Genomic DNA, 18867 nt, shown 5'->3' with positions numbered 1-18867 from the left:
TCCGAGGCATCCCCGCCGTCCCCTCCCTCTGGCACACTTGGATGTGGTGTGCAGGAGAGAAGGGGATAGAGGAGCCACCCTGCAGGCCGCAGCTTGGGTCGTGGGGGCCCTCCAGAAGGTCTTGGGCAGAAAGGGGTTGACGGCAGCCATATTTACACAATCCGGAAGCTGTTTTCAATTGCCACGCCTCTGCTCCAGGTGCTGTCCGTGCCCCACCGCCGCCTGGTCTGCTGCAGCCGGCTCTTCGAGGTGACCGATGTGAACAAGCTGCAGAAACAGGCCGCACATCAGAGGGAAGTGTTCCTCTTCAACGACCTGCTGGTGGTGAGTGGACTGGCCAGGCCGGGGCCACCTGCTGCCCCGCTCAGCCTTAGCCCTGACCCCGGGGAGGGGTGAGGAGGGCCCCAGAGACCTCCTTCAGAATGCTATAGCTATTTACCTCTTTCTGTGGCACTTTCACATCCTGGAGGCAGGGAGGTGAGGTTGCTCAGGCAGATACGATCATTCCTACTTTATAAGTTATGAAGCTGAGGCTCGCAGGGACTAACTGATTTGTTTGTGGTTCCGCAGTCATGAAGGAAATGAACCAGATCCCAGATCATGTGCCTCTCCCACATTACAGAAAACCTGGGGCAGGAAGAGTATAGGGTGTGCTTCACGCCCCACAGCCAGGGAGGGACAGTGAGCCAGAGTGGGGTGTGCGCTGCCTGGGGCCCAGGGGTGTGTGCACATGCGTGTGCACGTGTGTGTGCATGTGTGTGTGCACGTGTGCGTGTGTGGCGGGGTTGGGGGTACTCATTCTTAGCTCTGTGAAATAGGTGTCCATTGCACAATATTTAATGAGTGTCAACTATGTACTAGGCATTTTTGTAAGTGTGGGGAAACGGTGGTGGACAAGATTGGGTTTCTGTCTTTCCCTAGTACCCCACATCCTCTCTATCCATGAGTCACATCGAGCTCCCTCTAAAATCATCCCACATCTAATGATCCACCTCTGAGGTCCACCTTCCACAGAGCAGCAGAGTGATCCTTCTAGAGTGCACATCAGGCTGTGTGTCTGCCACACTTCCCAAGCTGGGCAAAGGAAGTCCACAGTCCCTGACCTGGGACCTCCTGGATCCCTGGCCTCCTCTCCCTTCCCTCCGCTCCCCTGCTTGTCTGCGCAGGCGCCCTGACCCCACAGGCAGCGTCCCACGGGCCAGGATCCTTCCATCTCAGACCTTTGTTCTTGCTGCCAACCCCCAGACTTTGCCCGGCCACCTCCCTCTCTTCATTCAGGTCTCAATTCAAACATCACCTCCTCCCAGAAGCCCTCCCCGTGCACCTCGGCAGGTAGCCTGCCCAGTCACCTTCTCTTCCTTACCCTATTTCATGTTCTTTAAAACACTCACCAGTTTCAGGAATTACCTTATTCATCTCTTCCTCCACATTGGTTTTTTTCTGCTTATTATGCTTTATGGATTGACCCACTGGTTTACACCCTGAAGGGGCTTCCTCCGGAGCAGCGAGGGCAGGGCTCTCTCTCTCTCTCTCTCTCTCTCCCCCTCTCTCTCTCTCTCTCTCTCTCATGAGAGTAACCCAGCCATGCAAAAAGCTGCAGGGAGGGTTGTGGACCGGGGCTAACATGTGCAAAGGGCCTGCAGGGGGACTGAGCTCACCCAATTCAGGCCATGGAAAAGAGGACAGCAGGGCTCCAGCATAAAGCCAGAGTGAGGCACGGACCAAACTGGGGGAGGCAGGAAGTGTGGACTGGCTTCTTCTAAGTTCGGTGGGAAGAGCCACGGAGGGGTTTTATGCAGTTAAAAACACCCATATTTTGATATAGTGTGTATTTATATGCATGCATATACATGAGTGTGTATGTGTTGCATACACATATATATCAATGTGTGTATGTGTGTGTGCATATAAATGTGTGTGAATGTATCCTAAGTATACAAGTGTGCACGTGTGTTCACATTTTGTATGTACTTGTGTGTTCCCCAGTGTCCCTGCGTGTTCATGCATCCGAGTGCATGCACACACGTGTGCACCATCAGTGCATGTCTCTCTCCCTCTCTTGAACAGATTCTGAAACTTTGCCCGAAGAAGAAGAGCTCCTCCACCTATACCTTCTGCAAGTCAGTCGGCCTGCTGGGCATGCAGTTCCATCTTTTTGAGAATGAGTGTAAGTCTCCCTCGGACCCGGAGACGTGGAAGAGGCAGTTTGGGGGGAAAGTTGGAGGCTGGAGGGAAGGGGAGGGGGCAAGCACCCCAAAGGCCCCAGCCACTCTCCCCACTGGGCTGGCTCTAGCCTCACCTGCCACTGCTCATGGCCACGGGGACCTGGGGTCTGCTTTCCAGATTACTCTCACGGCATCACGCTGGTGACCCCACTCTCGGGCTCTGAGAAGAAGCAGGTGCTGCACTTCTGTGCCCTGGGCTCGGACGAGATGCAGAAGTTTGTGGAGGATCTGAAGGAGTCCATCGCTGAGGTTACAGAGCTGGAGCAGATCCGGATAGAGTGTAAGGCCGCGGGGCGCCACACGGCGGGGTGGGCAGGTGGGCTCCCCGTCAGCAGGGAACGGAGGCTGTTTGTGGCACAAGTCTGACTCCTTGCCCCACTCTGGAGTGAGTGTGGGGTGAGCCGAGGCCCCTCCTGCCATCCATCCCAAGCCCTCCCCCAGCCCCACTGCGCCATCACGGCCCATGTGGGTGCCGCTGCTGTTCGTGTTTCTTCACAACCAAAGTGGGGGCGCTAGAGCATGCACACCTGTGTGCACACCCAGCCGGGCTGTGGAGCTGCGTGCGGGCCCCTTGGAACAGAGGACCCAGCTGTGTCTGACCAGCGCAGCCGAGCCAGCCGAGCAAGGCAGGCATGCCAACCTCAACGGTCTGTGCACCCGGGCGCCCCTCTTCCCACCGGACTCCTGGGTCAGCCCCTCCCTCTGGACCCAGTCAGACGCACACCTTACATCTGGCTGCTTCATTTCGTTCATCTCTTTTCATCTCGAATCGTCCCCCCACTTTATTTTTTCATGATATGGTCTTTTTGAAGAGTCCAGCCTGGTTTTTTGACTATCCCTCATCTAGGAGTCGTCTTTTGGTTCCTCTAAGGAAGGCCTGGATTCCTGAGTGTCCCAATTCAGGCATTTTAGAAACTACGTGGGCCTCTTTGGAGGGGCAGGCGGTTTGCCAGTTAACTTGGTGGTTGAGGAATAGAGCAGGGCTGGCCCAAAACCCGTGCCCACTCGCCAGCTTTTCCTGCTTTAGCATCGCCCGTGGCTTCAGATTGCCTTTCACGGGAAACTGAATAACTGTGGATTCAGAAACTAGAAGAGCAAACAGATTTCGGGTCTGCCTTCTATGGTCACTTCGTGGAAAAGTGCTTCTCAATTAATATAAAACCATTAGGCAATAGGAAAGGCAGGGGGACTTTTGAGGCAGGGCACCAATAGGACAGGGCGGGGCTTTTTAATCAGCGTTTTTTAGAGCACCCACTATGTGCCAGACAGTTTGTCTGCAGCACCCACAGTGAGGCTGCAAGGTGGTGCTTGTGCCCAGTCTACAGACCAGCCTCAGGGAAGTTACGGGCTGTGTTTAACGTCGTGCGTCTTAGAAGCAGACGTGACACTTGCATTTAGGTCTGCTTCTGAGGTTCCTGTACTTCCTACTCTGACATTGACAAAAGAGATTCCGTGTAAGGAAACAGCTCAATCAGGTCGAAACAGAAGCCGAGCAGACCAGACCGTAGGGCTCAGTAGCGGCTCGGGAGGCAGGGTGGGGGTGTAAATTCCCCTGCTGCACTCTGCTGGCGTGCTTGAGCTCCGCGGCGGGACCGGAGGCTCGGAGATGCCACCTTGGCTGCGGATCTTGAACCTTCTCAAGGACACATCCTGAAAGGTCACTTTGGTCATTGTCAAAATGTTACAGATGGCTCTTCTATTATCTAATCCTTGCCACAACTGTCCACGAGGCAGGTAGGATCGTCCTCATTTTACAAATCAGGGAAGTGAGTCTAACAGAGCTGAAGGAAGTCGTCCAAGTTCATACAGTCAGTGACCACACAAGATTTGCGCCAAGTTCCTCAGACTCCTTGCTTGTAATTAGGATGCTAATTTCTCCGAAGCCAAGCAGCCCCTCTCCAGGGAGGGACGGCCCTCTGCTCAGGGAAAGTATGAAGTATTGACTGATGGTGTGATTCAGGCAGTCAGGACAAACTGTGCTGGTTTGGAGGTTTGCAGTCCAGTGTCCCTGGATTATAGACAACAAGAGACACAGAAAATGGGATCCACAGGCGCGGCTTTAATAAAAGGAACCTGAGTTATGTCTCCTGGAAAAGACACTGAATGAGTGATTTAATCATTCCTGGAACAGGCTTACGGTCTAGTGAGAGGAATCAAGGTCGAGGACAAGGCGGATGCCCTGGGCTTGTGGGCTCAGGCGAGGAATCTCCTCCCCGGGGGAGCTCAGCCGGGTGGGTGGGCTCTGTCTTGCCCGATGCAAGGTGCACAGGCTGGCCGCCACCTGCCGTCACCAGCCCTCACCGAGGTCCGCTGTGCCACGTGATTCGTCCACGTTGTCATAAAAACTAGTATTTACTGAGCACTTGCCATAAGCTGGGCCTCCTTCTAAAGGGCTTTGGTGCATTTCCTCGTGTAATCCTCTTAACAACACTTGGAAGTGGACACTGCTGTCCCCTCACATGAGGCACGGAGAGGTTAAGTAACTTGCCCAAAACCACACAGCTAAGAAGTCCCAGAACTGGGATTCAAACGCAGGCCGCCCGCCGCCCTCCGCTTCGCCTCTTCTGTTGCCTCTCTGACCTTCGGGCAGCTGTTAGCATCCCCACAGACAGATGAAGAAACTGAGGTTCTAGCAGGTCTCTAACTTGCCGAGAAGTGGGTTCCAGACTCAGACCACGTGTTAGAGCATGTGTCAGGGAGCGCCCCCTTCCTGCTCCCTCCTCACTCCTCTCCCATCTCACCGTGGTTGAGGCTAGCTTCCTCTCTGTCTTCTAGGGGAGCTGGAGAAGCAGCAGGGAGCAAAGGCGCTCTCCTTCAAGTCCAGCGGGGCGCAGGTGGACCCGCAGTTGAAGCAAGGATCGCCTACAGGTGAGCCCCTGGTTCCCCTCCAGGGTCCCAGACCCCAGGCCTGGGATGGCCCTGGGCCCACATGGAAGCCACTCTCTGCCCCCAGCCTTGGGTTCCTGGGGAACTGGGAAGTGCTCATTCCCATGGTCACTTCTTTCTGCTCAGGGCTCCAGGCTAATCTCACAGGCCTTAGTAGTGGGAGTGAGGAGGACGGTGAGAGAAGAACGTGTCCATTTACATGCTGCCCTAAGGCCCTGGGTTCCTGTGAAATGTCACTGTCCCCCCTGGAGGAGTTGGGCCAAGAGCCCAGACACCCTGGCCCCAGTCGGGGAGCCTCCTACCCCACCCACCCTGCACCCAGGCTCCCCGGGGACTGCTGGGGTTCACGGGGCGGGGGTGGGTGGTGGTGAGAGGTATAGTAAAGAGAAACAGCATGAGAAAAACTGCTGCCTACAGATGGGAGCCCGGTAAGGAGGGTGGCCAGAAGGGTCTGGAAATCTTGATCTGCCAGTCAAGTCTTTTCCCTAATGAGCCACAAGTGCTCCAGGCCAGAGTCAGCCCACCCCAAAATCCAGATAAACCTTCAAACCCACTTTCCCAAATGGTTTCTTCAAATTGACTTATTCACTCCAGACAAATCAAGCCAGTTTCAGATTTTGTATCACCTCTGGCCATGTTCTCTAGACCTGCTTCCTTTCTCCCACTGACATCTTCCTACTTTCTACCTCTTGGCCCTCGCCTCACCCCCCACCCCCACCCACCCCTCGCAGGGAGCATGGGAAGAGTCACCCCTACCCCCATTCTGCGATCCCAAATAAAAATAGAGGGAGAGATGTCATGAGAATTAACTCCCATCCCAACAGACCCCTAGTAAACCATCCCGAACTGTTCGCTGATTAATTAATTCAGCCATTTATTCTTACATTTAACAAACACTTATGGAGTGCTTGCTGTGTGCTCCCTGCTAAGCACTAGAAGACCAGGCTTCCAGCAAGACAGCAGCTTGAGCCGAGACACTTGGGTGGGTTTCATGCTGGCCCCCCAGCCCTCGGTGACAGCCATGACACCGTGATGCTGGGACAGACGGCATCCCAGCACTCAGTCACTCAGCTAGGAGACGCGACTCCTTTTCCCAGCAAGACCTGGGGCTCCTTTAGCTGCACGGAGGTTCTCACTGTGATGTCATCTTCCACGTGAGGTTTTGACCTGCCATCATGCATTCATAATTCTCCACCCTGCCTGATTTTCCAGCCGGCCCCTTCATTTCTATCAGGTCACAGTACACAGGTCACTACTTGTTTGCACAGCTGTGTAAACTCCGGAGCCAAACCTCAGCTGTGATTAATTATTTGACATCCCACCCCACTCTGCAGCCCAGCTTGCCTCTTTTGGAAGCTGCACCCCCTGGTCAGGCCAGGATGCATGTCTCCAGGGCCTGGTCCATCAGTCACCTCCCCGGTGGGGTTCTCCTCAGTCCCAAACAATGGCATAGCTCCCCCTTGTGCTACAGAAAGCAGAGGGATGAGCACAGCAAGGGAACTTGCGCACATGTGAGCGCATGCGTGTGCACAACATGCACACACGCACGCGTGCACACAGTGTGTGAGCAGTCAGAGGGGCTCTGGGAGGCCTGCTGAGGGTGAGGGTGGCAGCCAGGAGTGACTGTCCCTGGAGGAGACACCCCACCACGCTGTCCCTGGAGGTCCGCGGGCTCCCTGGTGCTGTGCCAAGCCAGTCCCCTAGCGTCACACAGCCACGCTTCCCATGCCAGGCCCTGTGGTGAGTGCTCTACGGGCCTCAGTTCGCTGAATCCCTGCCAGGGAGCTGAGTAGCAGGGATAAGAACACGGGCCCTCTCTCAGGGAGCCTGTGGTTGAAAGGGACAGGTTAACAGCAGAGCCTCCTTGTGTGTCTGGGAGCCAAGAACCAGTGGCCCCTCAAAACCGACTTTCACTGTCCCTAACGGGGAGGCTTTGACTGTGGGTAAACGAGACTCAGCAGTGCTCCCTTAAAAACCCTCGGAGATCTTCTAGTCTGCATGCCCAAGGTCACACAGCTACCAAGGGGCAGAACTGGGCTCCGCCTTTTGGTCCACCGCCCCGGGGGCTGCGTCCCAGTCAGGAGTGGCCTGGTACCCAGAGTCTTCTGTCCACACCGGCTAACTGCAAGGATGCTTGGTATCGGGGCCAGAGCAGGGGGGCGGTGGTTGGCGAGGCAGGGATTTGTATTGGGCCGGGTAGAGAGTGAGCCCTGTGCTCTTTGCATTCAAAGCCAAAAGGGAAGCCGCGCTGGGGGAGAAGCCGGCGGAGAGCACGGTGGAGGTAAGTGGAGGCCTGGTTGCCCAGGTGAGTGCTTCCGAGCCCCCGCTTGTCCTTCTTCTCATTGTCTCTGTTGTTTCTCTTCTCAGGTATTAATCAATGCCTCCCCAGCCCGACTCACCATTTTACCAATTTCAAGAGATACAATTAAACGTTACTGCTAGCATGGGTAATGCCACTGTCCCAGCGCCTAATTAAGCCACAGCTCTTTCTGCCCATCCCCCAGCCGCGTGCCCTCCGAGGCCGAGCTCCCGGGCTGACACCTGCACATGATGCCCATGGCGCCTCCAGAGCCGCCTCGCCCAGAGCCCCCCAACCCACGCCCCCAGCACACTGCTCACTGATCCCCTCATGCGTGCCCTATCAGGGAAGCCACCAGTCCCTTCCCCCCTGGTGCATCTGTCCTCCATAGCAGGGAGCCTGGGCCCCTCCGGACACTCACCCCTTGAGTCCAGCCCCAGGGACCACTTCGGGCTCGGACCCTGCCCTCCCTGCCCCTCTTGGGGCAGTCGGAGAACTGAGACAGGGGGCAGTTGAGCGCTGGGAGCTCCTCCCTGGGGTGTATGCCAGAGCCAGTGAGGCAGAGCTTAGGGATTTCCCTGGGGGGAGTGCAGACGTGTCTGAAGACTGTCGACTGGGAGGGGGATACCCCAACCCCAAGCCACATAGGGAGAGGCTGGGGAGGGAGCCGCAGCAGTTAGTCCTTGCCAAGCTCCCAAGTGTCACCTGGGGGCACATTCAGTGGCCCCTATAAGCTTCACTGGGCCACAGCCCTCCCCCACTGCTCCCCTCCCACCCCAGTGAGCCCCCCTCCCCCACTCCTCTGCCAGGCCTCTAGGGACGACTAGCTTCTCACACACAGACACCTCCTTTCCCAGCCCCACCCCAAGCTGGAGGAGCCCCCACTTAGAGGGAGGGAGGGAGGAGCCTGCCCACCAGGATACCCCAGGGAAGCCCAGTTTCTTCCCTCTTTTCCCATGGCCCCCCACCCCCCACACACCTGTGTCTGGAGGAGGCACCTTTACACGGAAGAGCTTCCTGCCCCAGCAGCTGACAAGCCCCCAGGGTGGGTATTCCATCCCCTGCCCCCTCTTCTCCCCATCTTCTTGCAGCTGCCCATTCTCTAGCCTTGCAGATAAACACACAAAGCTCCCAGCCGTCCAGTTTGTTCTCCCAGCTCTGCCCTGCCTTAGCCTGGCCTACCTAGGGCGCACAAGCGATCTGATGGCCGGTCCTCCCCTCCCACCCTGCCAGAGGGCCATGTGGCTATCTGCAAGGCTGCCAACCCCAGCTAGCCCCGGGGCCCTGCCAGCCTCGCTGCCCCCAGGCTCTCAGCTAGACCCTAAGCTCTCTTGTCCTCTGCCTTCTCTCCGGCACTGCCTGGCCGAGCCCCTCTGGCAGGCGCTTCTCCATCTTCTCTGAGCTGTTCTGACCTGCTACTCATGATCCATCCTCTCTCTCTCTTCACCTTCTCTCTCCCTCTTTCCATTCTTTCATTAGCAGGGAGGTGAGAAGGGGGTCAGAATGAATGTTTGGCTGTCACTTTCTGCTTCTCACTTATGGACCATTAAAGATAAGGGATCCAGGCTGGGGTGAAGAGGAGGGAGGTGCAGTCAGTGGGAGGGGCGGGGGATCAGAAAGCAAGAGGCGATGAGGAGGGGAAGATGAGCCAAGAGCTGTGGGCTGCACTGGGGAGGGGTGCAGGTAGGGAGGAGGAGAAAGAAGTCCAGTGGGTCTGGACTAGGGCAGCTAGACGTTAGCTGTAAAATCTGGGGGAACAGAAGGCCTGCCCCCACTGTCTAGGCCCCTTTTCTCCTGGGGAATAACTCAGAATACATGCAGGTGGGGAAAGGAGCCGGTTGCCTCCAGCAGCGGTAGGCAGAGGCCTTCTGCCAGAGTGAGGGCCACAGAGGGCTCCCCAAGGGCAAGGTGGGCCCCAGCTATGCCTTCTGCCTGCTCTGTGTCTCAGCAGGGCACTGAGGGACTGGGGGGCTCCTTCATTTGATTGGGGGGGTGTGGATCTCAGCCTAGAAAATGCTGCCAAGGCTGGAGGTTGAGAGTGAAGAGGAAAGCCTCCAGTGTGCTGAGCACAGCAGGGTTTGTGGATATTGAAGGGGCAGACAGAACCGGGGTTTGGGGGACTGTGGAGAGGGAAGCAGCCCATGGGGGGTGCACAGGCCCAGAAGGGGGGTCCAGGAAATTGCACCTTCTGCCAAGGAATAGGGTTAGGATCTGCTGGTGTAGGGCTCCGAGATAGTTTTGAGCTGGGCATCTTGGTCTAGACTTGGCAATCAAGGCCCCTTCCCTGCAGCCTCGACGTCCCCCTCTGTGCTCTGAGCAACCCGTCCTGGGTGGTGGTGCCCAAAGACAGTAAGATGCATCCTCAGAGTGAAGGGTCTCAGCCACTGCAGAGGGCCAGGTGTTAGAAGGGGACTGTGGCATGTCATACCTATAGCCTTGGGAGCTGAAGGGTGAAGAACTAAACACATCCACCCCCCCCACCAAAGGCTCTAGCTCCCTTCCTCGCATTTCCTCAACCTCCCCCTGTTAGCAAGAGGAGGCCGGGCTTGTTCACAGTGACCTCCATGGGTCGAGGGAGGGCGTAAAGATTAGAGTCCTTTCTGGGTACCCCCTCCGGCAGTGGGACAAATTTAACCAGGATGAAGCCTGGCCCAGAAAGGCAGCTGAGGACTGAGCTCTGGCCTTGGCCGTCTGGGCTGCTTTCAGATTCATGGTTTTGGCCTTGGGGAAATCTAGGAGGATAGGGTAGGTCCAGATGGCCCCTTCAGGGGTCCAGGGCATTCTCTGTTTGGGCGCCAGGGAAGCTTCTCCTTTAACAAAGGGAGGAGGGGGCTTGCGAGGCTCAAAGATGATCGACCATCCCTGTGTCTGGTGTCCGTTTGTCCTCACCACAGCCCGGGGAGGCAGGGAGACGGCAAAGATCATTACCCTCTTTTCCAAGCTCAGAGGTTGGTAGAGAGGGGCGTGGAGAGAGGTTTACCTGTGAGATGTGGCTGCAGAGGCCTGCAGAGTCCTAGGGGCCACTGGGCCAGGTGTCCATCTCACAGGTGAGGAGCCAGGCCTGAGAGCCGAGGCTTCCCCCTCCCCCCGACCACACCCGGGCTGGCACTTCTATTCGGCAGCCGGGGTTCCTCCAGGCCCGTGCGGAAGCGGCTGGCGGCTCAAGGGGAGGGCTCGGAGCAGCCGAGGGGCACAGGAGACGAGACAGGGCTGGGAAGGGAGGCTCAGGGTAGCCAGTCCTAGCAGCTGGGAATTAGTCCTGTAACATTTCACGCTTCTCTGGCTGTTTCTAAACTAGGTGTCAATTCACAACAGGCTTCAAACGTCTCAGCACAGCCCCGGGCTGGGGGCCGAGAGGGGAGCGCCGGCGCCATGGCCAGACCCGCAGCCTAGCCCCCTGAGGGAGCAGCCCCCGCCGCTGCCGCAGCTGCCACCCACGCCCCCTGGGACCCTGGTGCAGTGCCAGCAGATTGTCAAGGTCATTGTGCTGGACAAGCCCTGCTTGGCCCGCATGGAGCCCCTGCTGGGCCAGGCCCTCTCCTGCTACGCCTCGTCCTCCTCCGACCCCTGTGGCTCCACACCCCGGGGTGGCCCGGGCTCCCCGGGCAGGGCCATGCACCAGCCTCCGCTGCCCCCGCCCCCACCCCCCTACAACCACCCCCACCAGTACTGCCCGCCCGGGTCCCTGCTGCCCCAGCGCCGCTACTCCAGCGGCTCCAGGAGCCTGGTGTAGACTCTGCCCCGCCCAACCCCGCGCTCATGTCCCTGGGAGGGCTGGCCGCCGGGGGCGGGGGGGCTCAGCTACAGCCAGCAGCCCCAACCGCCCCTTCGCTTGCTGCTCCCCACGCCTGGCACGATGCACTCCTGGTCACTGAGCACCATCGTTTTGGAAAGAGAGCCTCAGTCCCTGGCACCTGGGTTTCACCTCGCCCCAACATGCTTCCCTTGTCCGAGCACCCCTCTCCCTAATCTGGAGATCCCACCTCACTCTCCTGGGGCCCGACACAGCAAGGCACGTCCAGGCCTCCTCTTCCTCCTGCCACCACTCTGGCCACTTGGACCATGGACCGAAGCAAGCAGGAGCCGAGGGCCTAACCAGCTTCCTGGCCCTGAGTCCGTCAGGCCCCAGGCCTCAGGCCGGGTGGGTAATGCGAGGGGTGGGAGGCTTTCTCTGCTGCAGCCCCTAAGCCCAGCCATCTCCCGAGGCTGATCCTCCACCCCCAGGGATGTTGGCTGTCCTGGCCACATCCTCCCCCTCCTGCCAGGGCCTTCTCCCGCTTTCTCAGGAGCTGGGCCCTGCCTGTCCAGGGCTTCTCAGACTGCAGGAAAGTTCTGAGAAACTTAAGAGGGAAAGGGGGACCACTCTCCGCTCTCTCCAGAGCACGTCAGCAGAGCTGCGGAATCGTGAGGTCATATATCCACAAGATGCACCTTTTAAAAGAGTTTCTTAGTTCTCTAGCCCCAGATATTCCCCAGCCAATGTGAAGTGCAGAGGGTGTAGACTTAAACACACACATACAAACCAGGCTCTTCCAGCGTGGGAGCCGACACAGGGAGAAGTGCTGGCGATCTGCCCAGGGACAGATACAGCCAGCAGAGGTAGGAATCGGACCCAAGGCAGGGTTCCCTCTTGAATGACAGGCATTCCTCCTGCTGCCATCTCCAACGAGCCCATCAGCCTTTAAATCCCGCTCCCCGCGCCTCCTCCAGGAAGGCGCCAGACCTGCCTCCTGCTGGCATGGCTGAAAGAGCCCTACACCCTCACGGTTGCACAGGAGAGCCAAGCGGGCTCGCTGAGCTCCCCAGGGACCACCAGAATCCGAGCGTCCGCTTTTATGAGGCCCAGCGGAGCCCAGGCAGCCCGGCCTCAAAGCCCTCGGGCTCTACCGCGGCCTGCCCCGATCCCAGCCCTCTCAGGAAGTGTCTGTCCCAGACCAGGCTGGACTCTCCAGGCCTGTGCCAAGAGCTCATTGCTGTCCTTCGTTAGGATCCCCTCCCCCTTGGAGCCCATTTTCAAAGCCTGCCAAGAGATGGAAGTGAACAGTGGCCAGGTCTAAAGTGAGTCTGCTTCTCCCTGCTGCCTACCCCATGCCCCAAAGGGAGTGCCCTGAGCCAGCTAGGAGGCGCGGAATCCTCCCCCACTCTCAGAGGTTCCAGATGACCTAGTTTCGAATGTGTGTGTCTGCAGCAGTCACCCAGACGTCATATGATGTCAGCCAGTGAGTTTATTTCTGGCTCTTTGTCAGCCCGGTTTCCATAACTTGTGACCAATTTGCCACCTCCTCCCACGGTGGCTGCCCAGCTGATCTCCTGTCCTTGTTGCCCTGACCCCTCCCCTGTGCCTTCCCTCTAACAGGTGGCTCCAGTCACAGCCGTTCGGAACAGCGCGGCTGACAGATGGAGCGCACAGATTCAGCCACCTCCGATGCCCTTGGCCAAGGCAGGGATCGCCCTTTAAAAGTGCAGGCCTAGATAGCAGGAGTCGGGGGGCACTCGGGGCGGGGGTGGATGAATCTCGAATGGGGGGCCACGCCGGAAGAGAGCGGTAGTTACGCCGGGCGGCAGGGAGGCTGCCTTAGGAAGGAATGGGAGCTCTGAGATGACTAAGTGTGCTCACTGGTGGGGACCATGAGTGCCAGGGCCCGCCACTGAGACAGGCCACAGTCCCAACTGTCAGGCCCCTGTCACCTGCTCACACAGTGCTTCTGGTTGGAAAGTGCCCTCCTCCCTGTTGATGGGCACGCCAACCTGGCCCTCCCTCCCACCTCTGCTGTGGCCCTGACTCTCCAGGTCAGGCCCAGTGGAAGTCTTAGGGCCGGCACTGTCTCTGAGGACCCAGACGCTCAGGCGTCTCAGGGCCCTTTCCCCAGGTAGGGGCTTACCGCCTGTCACTGGGGTGGCTTCCCTGGGCCCCACAGGCAGCACAGGGAGGCCTGGTCTAGGAGGCAGACCAGCCTGGGGTCAGCAGCACATGGAGCCAAGCCTGAGCGGTGAGAGGTTTTTAAGCCCTGATGGCCCCCCTCACTGTCGGGAAAACCAGAGTCCCCACTGTCTCTAACTGACCTCCTCTGACCAGCCAGAAGGCTAAGGTTGGGACCCACCTCTGTCCCTGTCCCTAGAGCCTCATCCCCAAAGTCCTGGGTCATCGGATGGGTCAGAGCTGGGGGCGCAGGGCCAGGGAGCTGACCCCACCACTCCACCGCTCCTCCCCGGAGGGCCCGGCCGGAGCTGCACTTGGGCTCCCTGCTCCCCAAGGCAGTGGGGGGCAGCGGAGTGCTGACTGGGCCCCCCGACACCGCATCCTGGGTACAGCCCTGTGACCCCGGGGTGGGCCCGCCAGATCAACTCTCTAGGCCTTACTTTAGAGGACCTGGGCCCCCTTCTCAGTGGTATCCATATGGCCCCAACTCCAGAAGCAGGAGTAAGGACGGTAACTAGCTTTCCCACACGGTTTTGGGCTAGTCCCCAGCTAGAGCTGGAGCAAGACCCTGCCCCGGGAGCGCGAGCTGGAAGCCCACCTGTCTCCGACAGCACACCTATTGATCAGCCCTGGGCCCCTGGCTACCCCCCCCCACCGCACCTGTTCCCCCATAGCCTGCCAGTATGTCTCCTTGTGTCCAATAGGCTTCCCTGGTAGCCATTTGTCCATCTGTCCCCGTGTCCTGCCGTGCAGACTTTCCTGCTGCACTCCGCCCGCCCCCCGCATCTGCCCCTTCACCCTGTTGGAGAGAAAGCTGTCTAGGAAAAGGCAGGGTGGTTGCACCCAGCGACGAATCCAAATGGCAAATATTTTGTAACAAGATAGCCCAGAGGTATTTTATCTGTTCAATTCATAGAGTTGTAGAGATTATATTGAAATATGTCACTTGAGCAAATTGCTCCAGTTCCGTTTCTTTCGTTGTCTCAGAGGGAGGTCTTACCTTGAGTCCAAGCATCTAGTTGGCCAGAGTCCGAAGGCAGAGGATGTTGTGCGGCCCTCAGCTGGACCGCCAGGCCGCTCTCCCTGGCCGCAGTGGTGTCCCCCTGACCCCAAGATGAGGTGCCTCCGTGCCACCATGGGACACGCTTAGGAAGCCCCATCTGAGATAGAGGAGACTTAGGTGTGTGTGTGGGGGGGGTCGTCGGATGGGTCAGAGCTGGGGGCGCAGGGCCAGGGAGCTGACCCCACCAACACCACCACCACACACCTGCACGCACACGCACACACGCGCGCACGCGCACCTCTTAGCCAGGTAAGAGAGCTGCTAACAGCGGAGACCGGGGCCGCGTTAGAGGGAGGAAACCCCACGACCGTCAGTGTGCATCCCAGCAGAGTGGGAGGTGAGGGGTCAGGACCCCATCTGCCCTGCTTGGCCTCCTGCCATGGAGAGTGGGGGCAGGTTGGGGGCCCCAGGCCCCAGTGACCACGTTTGATCATCAGCCCCCGAAGCCTGACCTTCTCATCACAGGCCTGGTTTGACAAGCCCTGGGGGGGACCCTTCCTGAGGTAGAGGGGCAACAGGCCCAGGTGCGAGGAACACCGTCGGGGAAGCTGCACAGAGCCAGCAAGCGTGATGGAGCAGACATCTGCGGGTCGCTGGAGGGGATGCCTCTCCTGCAGGAGAGGGCAATAACGTCAGCGCTGGGGAGAGAGACGAGGGGCTTGGGCGAGCATCCCCCACTATGGACAGGGCCTTCACAGAGAGCGATTTCTCCTGGCAGGGGAGAGAGGACAGAGTCTTCCAGCAAAGCCGAGGCCTCAGGGGCCCTGCACCGTGGGAGAAAAGTGACTGGCCAGGGTGGCGGGTCCGGGGACACCTGCAGAGGGTGACCCGCTCTCCTGGTGACCAGAACTCTGAACACCCAGAAATCCAGACAGCTCCCCAGGCCAGGGCCCATTCTCCCCAGTTCAAGTGAAAAGGAATATGACCTCACCCGCCTTCCAGGAAACGGGAAATTCCAGGAGAAGTCTTGGGCCAGCTATGACCTGTCCCATCCTGGGAACTCTCTGACCCAGGAATCTGAGGACGGGCCCCTGGAGAGCACCCCTGAGGGGACCCAGCTCAGCCCAGGCCTGGGAGAGGGCCGAAGGCTAAAAGGGCTCTGCTGTGTGGGAACGCAGGGCGGTGCCGCCATCCTCCAAGCCTTCTGGCCCCTGAGGTCGTCTGGAAGGAACGGCCCTTTTTCCAGTGAGAGAGGGAGACCATGGTGCTCTAACAGAAGCCCCCTGGGTCTGCCAGCCAGTGCTGCTCCCTATAGTGACCCTTTAGCTGGGGGAATCTCAGACTCCGCAGCCATTGATTTAGAACATTTCCAATAAGGGGGATCTGAGAGCAATGGGCCAGAACAGGACACCGGTGTGAGAATTCAGGGAGCAGTCAGCAAGGTTAGGAAGCCCCAGCATGCCCCAGGCACTGGGGTGGGGGCCGGGGCACCCAGTGAATGGGACAGACAAAGCTCCTGCCCTCCAGGAGCCCGCACTGAGCAGTGCCGACACAAATACTCGAACAGACCAGCTCTTTCCACAGAGCGGGTAGTGGTACAGGACGGGATGGGGAGGGGGGTCAACAGCCAAGGAAGGCCTCTGCGGGGAGGCCAGCGCAACAAGGTTGAGGTCAGGTCCGAGGGCAGGGGAGCAGTTCAGAGGCCACCTCCACACGGTCGAACGACCACAGATGGATAGGCATCGGCATCAGTGGGAAAGGAGGTGGCTTGAACGCAGGCCATCAGGCAGTTCTGGAGGCCGGCCGGGTGGGGGCAGCTCCAGTCCAGAGCAAGGGCTCTTGTACGGCTCTGACTCCTGGTGGGGAGGAGCCCACCCCAGGGCCCAGTGGGCCTGCACGTAGCCCTCTGTCCACCTCCTCCCTGTCGCCCCACACCAAGAAAACTCAGGTTTTCCATTTAAAATAACAACAGGGTGGACTCCGTGGCCTATTACCCACAAGACCCTGGGGCTGGCAACTTTTCTGACCTCAGCATGAATTACACAAAATCGTGGTAGGGTCAGTTTCTCATCCCATGGGGCTGGCAGAAGGCCGCTGTGGGCCTTGGTACGCCCCGCTTCCTTCCCTCAGCCCTGACGGATGTGGCTAATTGACCCCTGCTATCCAGGAGTCACCATCAATCAACGAATGTTGGCCCCCGGGATGAAGTTAAGCTGCCACCCACCTCGGGTGTCCTTACTGAGCCACCCTGAAGGAAGCCATTTGGGATGGAGGTGATTTAGAGCAGGAGGCACAGGCAAACTCTGGGCTGAGGGAGCGGGGCCCAGGGAGGAAGCCTAGTGGCAGAGAGTCGTGCCTACTATTGTCAGATTGCTTGGGGAAAATGGCTCGGGAGGACGCCTCACTGTTCCATAGCTACAAATGCTCTGCCAGTCCGATGCTCAGGGCTGCTTCCTCTTAGGGCTCCACTCTGCTCCAGCGCCCTGCAAACACCCTGCCCGGGAGGTCCTGTCACTTGCTCTACTCACCAACCATCGGCTCCTTCTCTCCTCTGACCCACAGAGTGAGCCACTGAGGTACAAGATAGCAGCCAGGGTCACAGATGGGGAGTGCCCGGAGAGAAGGAACTCAGGAGAACTCTCCATCCCAGGGCAAAGCATGGCCCGGAGGGGCCACCACCAGGCATGTCTGGCCTGGAAAGACTCTTCACAGGGCAGGGGGACGTGTTCCCTCCAGGAGAACGTGGGGCCCAACCAGAGCCCCGTGACCTGGAGTCGCAGGCTGACCTCTTCTCTGCTCCTCTCCCCTTCCCAGGAAGGAGCAAGGCCCAGGAAGAGGCCCCATGTTGTCCCAGCCTGAAGTCAGAACTGGTCCCACTGGGAAAATTCCATTCTGGAAGAAACTGGAGGATGAGGGAACTGGGCTCAGGAGATGAGGAGGATGGATGGAAACTCTTTCCTCACCCTGTCCTCCCATCCCTCCTGCTGGTCTGGGTAGCTCATTTCCCTAGAGAACCAGGCGCCCTAGCCCCACTAGCTAGCCCTGAGCACCTCCGTATTTCCTGCTTCCATGACCCTAAAGAACCTCAAGGCAGGCTGTGGAAAAGTTGTGGGAACTAGCTGCGGGAAAGCAGGAAGCCACCAGGAGAGCTGGCTCTTATTCTCACATTCTCAACTTCCCTCCCCCCAGAGCCCCCAATCCTTTCTCCTTCTAAGACATCGGGCTTGGATGTGGCCTCTCCCGCAACCCCCAAGGCTTGAGGGAGCCTTGTCCACCATCACAGGGTGGCCCATGGTCCCCGAACGTCGGACCTGGAAGCAGACAGGTTAGTCAGTCCAACCGCTTCCTCTTATGGATAAGGGGACTGTTTCCGTTAAGAAGTTAAATTAAAGCCTCAGAAAGAACAGAATCATCCTACAGGCAGTAGGAGAAAGGAAATAATAAAGACAAAAGCAGAAACAGTGAAACAGAAAAGACATACACAACAGAAAGGATTAACGGAACCAGAAGTTAGTTCTAAGAAATGACTAATCAAATTGACAAACTTCCAATTCGACTGATCACAAAAATGAGATTCAGCACAGATAAATTAAGTTGAGGCAACAAGGGGCACATAGTTACCAATACTGCAGAAATGTTTTTTATAAACAGAGAGAATACTACAAATCCACTATAAATAAACTACACACCTTAGAACAATACGTTTGAAAATCATCACGTAAGATGAATACTATTTAGAAAAATACCTTATCAAACTCACTCAAGTATAAATGGGAAATTTGAGATAAATTGTCATTAAAGAAATTCGAACATGTATTAAAAATCTCTTTGAGGGGTGCTTGGGTGGCTCAGTCGTTAAGCGTCTGCCTTCAGCTCAGGTCATGATCCCAGGGTCCTGGGAACGAACCCCACATCGGGCTCCCGGCTCTGCGGGGAGCCTGCTTCTCCCTCTCCCTCTGCCTCTCCCCCTGCTCATTCTCTCTCTCTCTCTGTATCTCTGTGTCTCAAATGAATAAATAAAATCTTAAAAAAAAAAAATCTCTCTGCCACCTCCCTCCACAGAAACTACTACACAAAACCAGGCCAAATGATTCTACACAATTCCACCATACATCGAAGGAACAGATAGTTCCAATCTTTTCTTAACTTCTTCAGAGAGGGCGAAAAGAAAGAACATTCCCAAACTGCTTTTCACGAGGCTAGAGTCATCTTAAAAATAAAAACTGAACTAGACAAGGCGATATGAGAAAGGGAAACTAGAAGCCACTCTTGCTCCTGAGCATAAATATAACAATTCTAAGCAAATATTAACACACACTGAATCTGGCGGTGAATAACAAAGACTATGATAAACCACCACCGACTTAGATTGGTGCCAGGAATTAAAGATGGTTAAATATTAGGAAAAAAATCCATTAATATAATTCACCACATTAACAGATTAAAGGAGAAAAACGATATGATCATTTCGATCGATGCAAGAAAAGCAATCGATGGGGCGCCTGGGTGGCTCAGTCGTTAAGCGTCTGCCTTC

The 18867-nt window shown here is 57.4% G+C and overlaps 1 protein-coding gene across 4 annotated transcripts in view; it reads left to right on the top strand.

Annotated features, from left to right (window-relative positions):
• The window catches only part of IQSEC3 (IQ motif and Sec7 domain ArfGEF 3), a 104626-nt gene extending 90341 nt beyond the window's left edge, over positions 1 to 14285 (top strand). For 2 of the 4 annotated variants that reach the window (XR_014145552.1, XR_014145554.1), the window contains 7 exons: positions 199 to 324; positions 2068 to 2167; positions 2344 to 2505; positions 5001 to 5093; positions 7343 to 7392; positions 7479 to 8455; positions 10709 to 10795. Coding sequence is in view for 1 of the 4 variants with exons in the window: in XM_081821014.1 (XP_081677140.1) it covers positions 199 to 324; positions 2068 to 2167; positions 2344 to 2505; positions 5001 to 5093; positions 7343 to 7392; positions 10709 to 11143 (966 nt within the window). In the remaining 3 variants the exon portion in view is untranslated. Of the gene's footprint in view, positions 1 to 198; positions 325 to 2067; positions 2168 to 2343; positions 2506 to 5000; positions 5094 to 7342; positions 7393 to 7478; positions 8456 to 10708 lie in introns of all 4 variants that reach the window. The other 2 variants (XR_014145553.1, XM_081821014.1) reach the window with 2 other exon arrangements.
• The last annotated feature ends 4582 nt before the right edge of the window (positions 14286 to 18867 follow it).

Source organism: Leptonychotes weddellii, chromosome 5 (genome assembly GCF_054177405.1).
Source record: "Leptonychotes weddellii isolate Sample4059 chromosome 5, ASM5417740v2, whole genome shotgun sequence".
NCBI classification, from domain to species: Eukaryota; Metazoa; Chordata; class Mammalia; order Carnivora; family Phocidae; genus Leptonychotes; species Leptonychotes weddellii.
The sequence above is the reverse complement of the archived record's forward strand: the minus strand, read 5'-3'. Positions and strand labels throughout refer to the sequence as shown.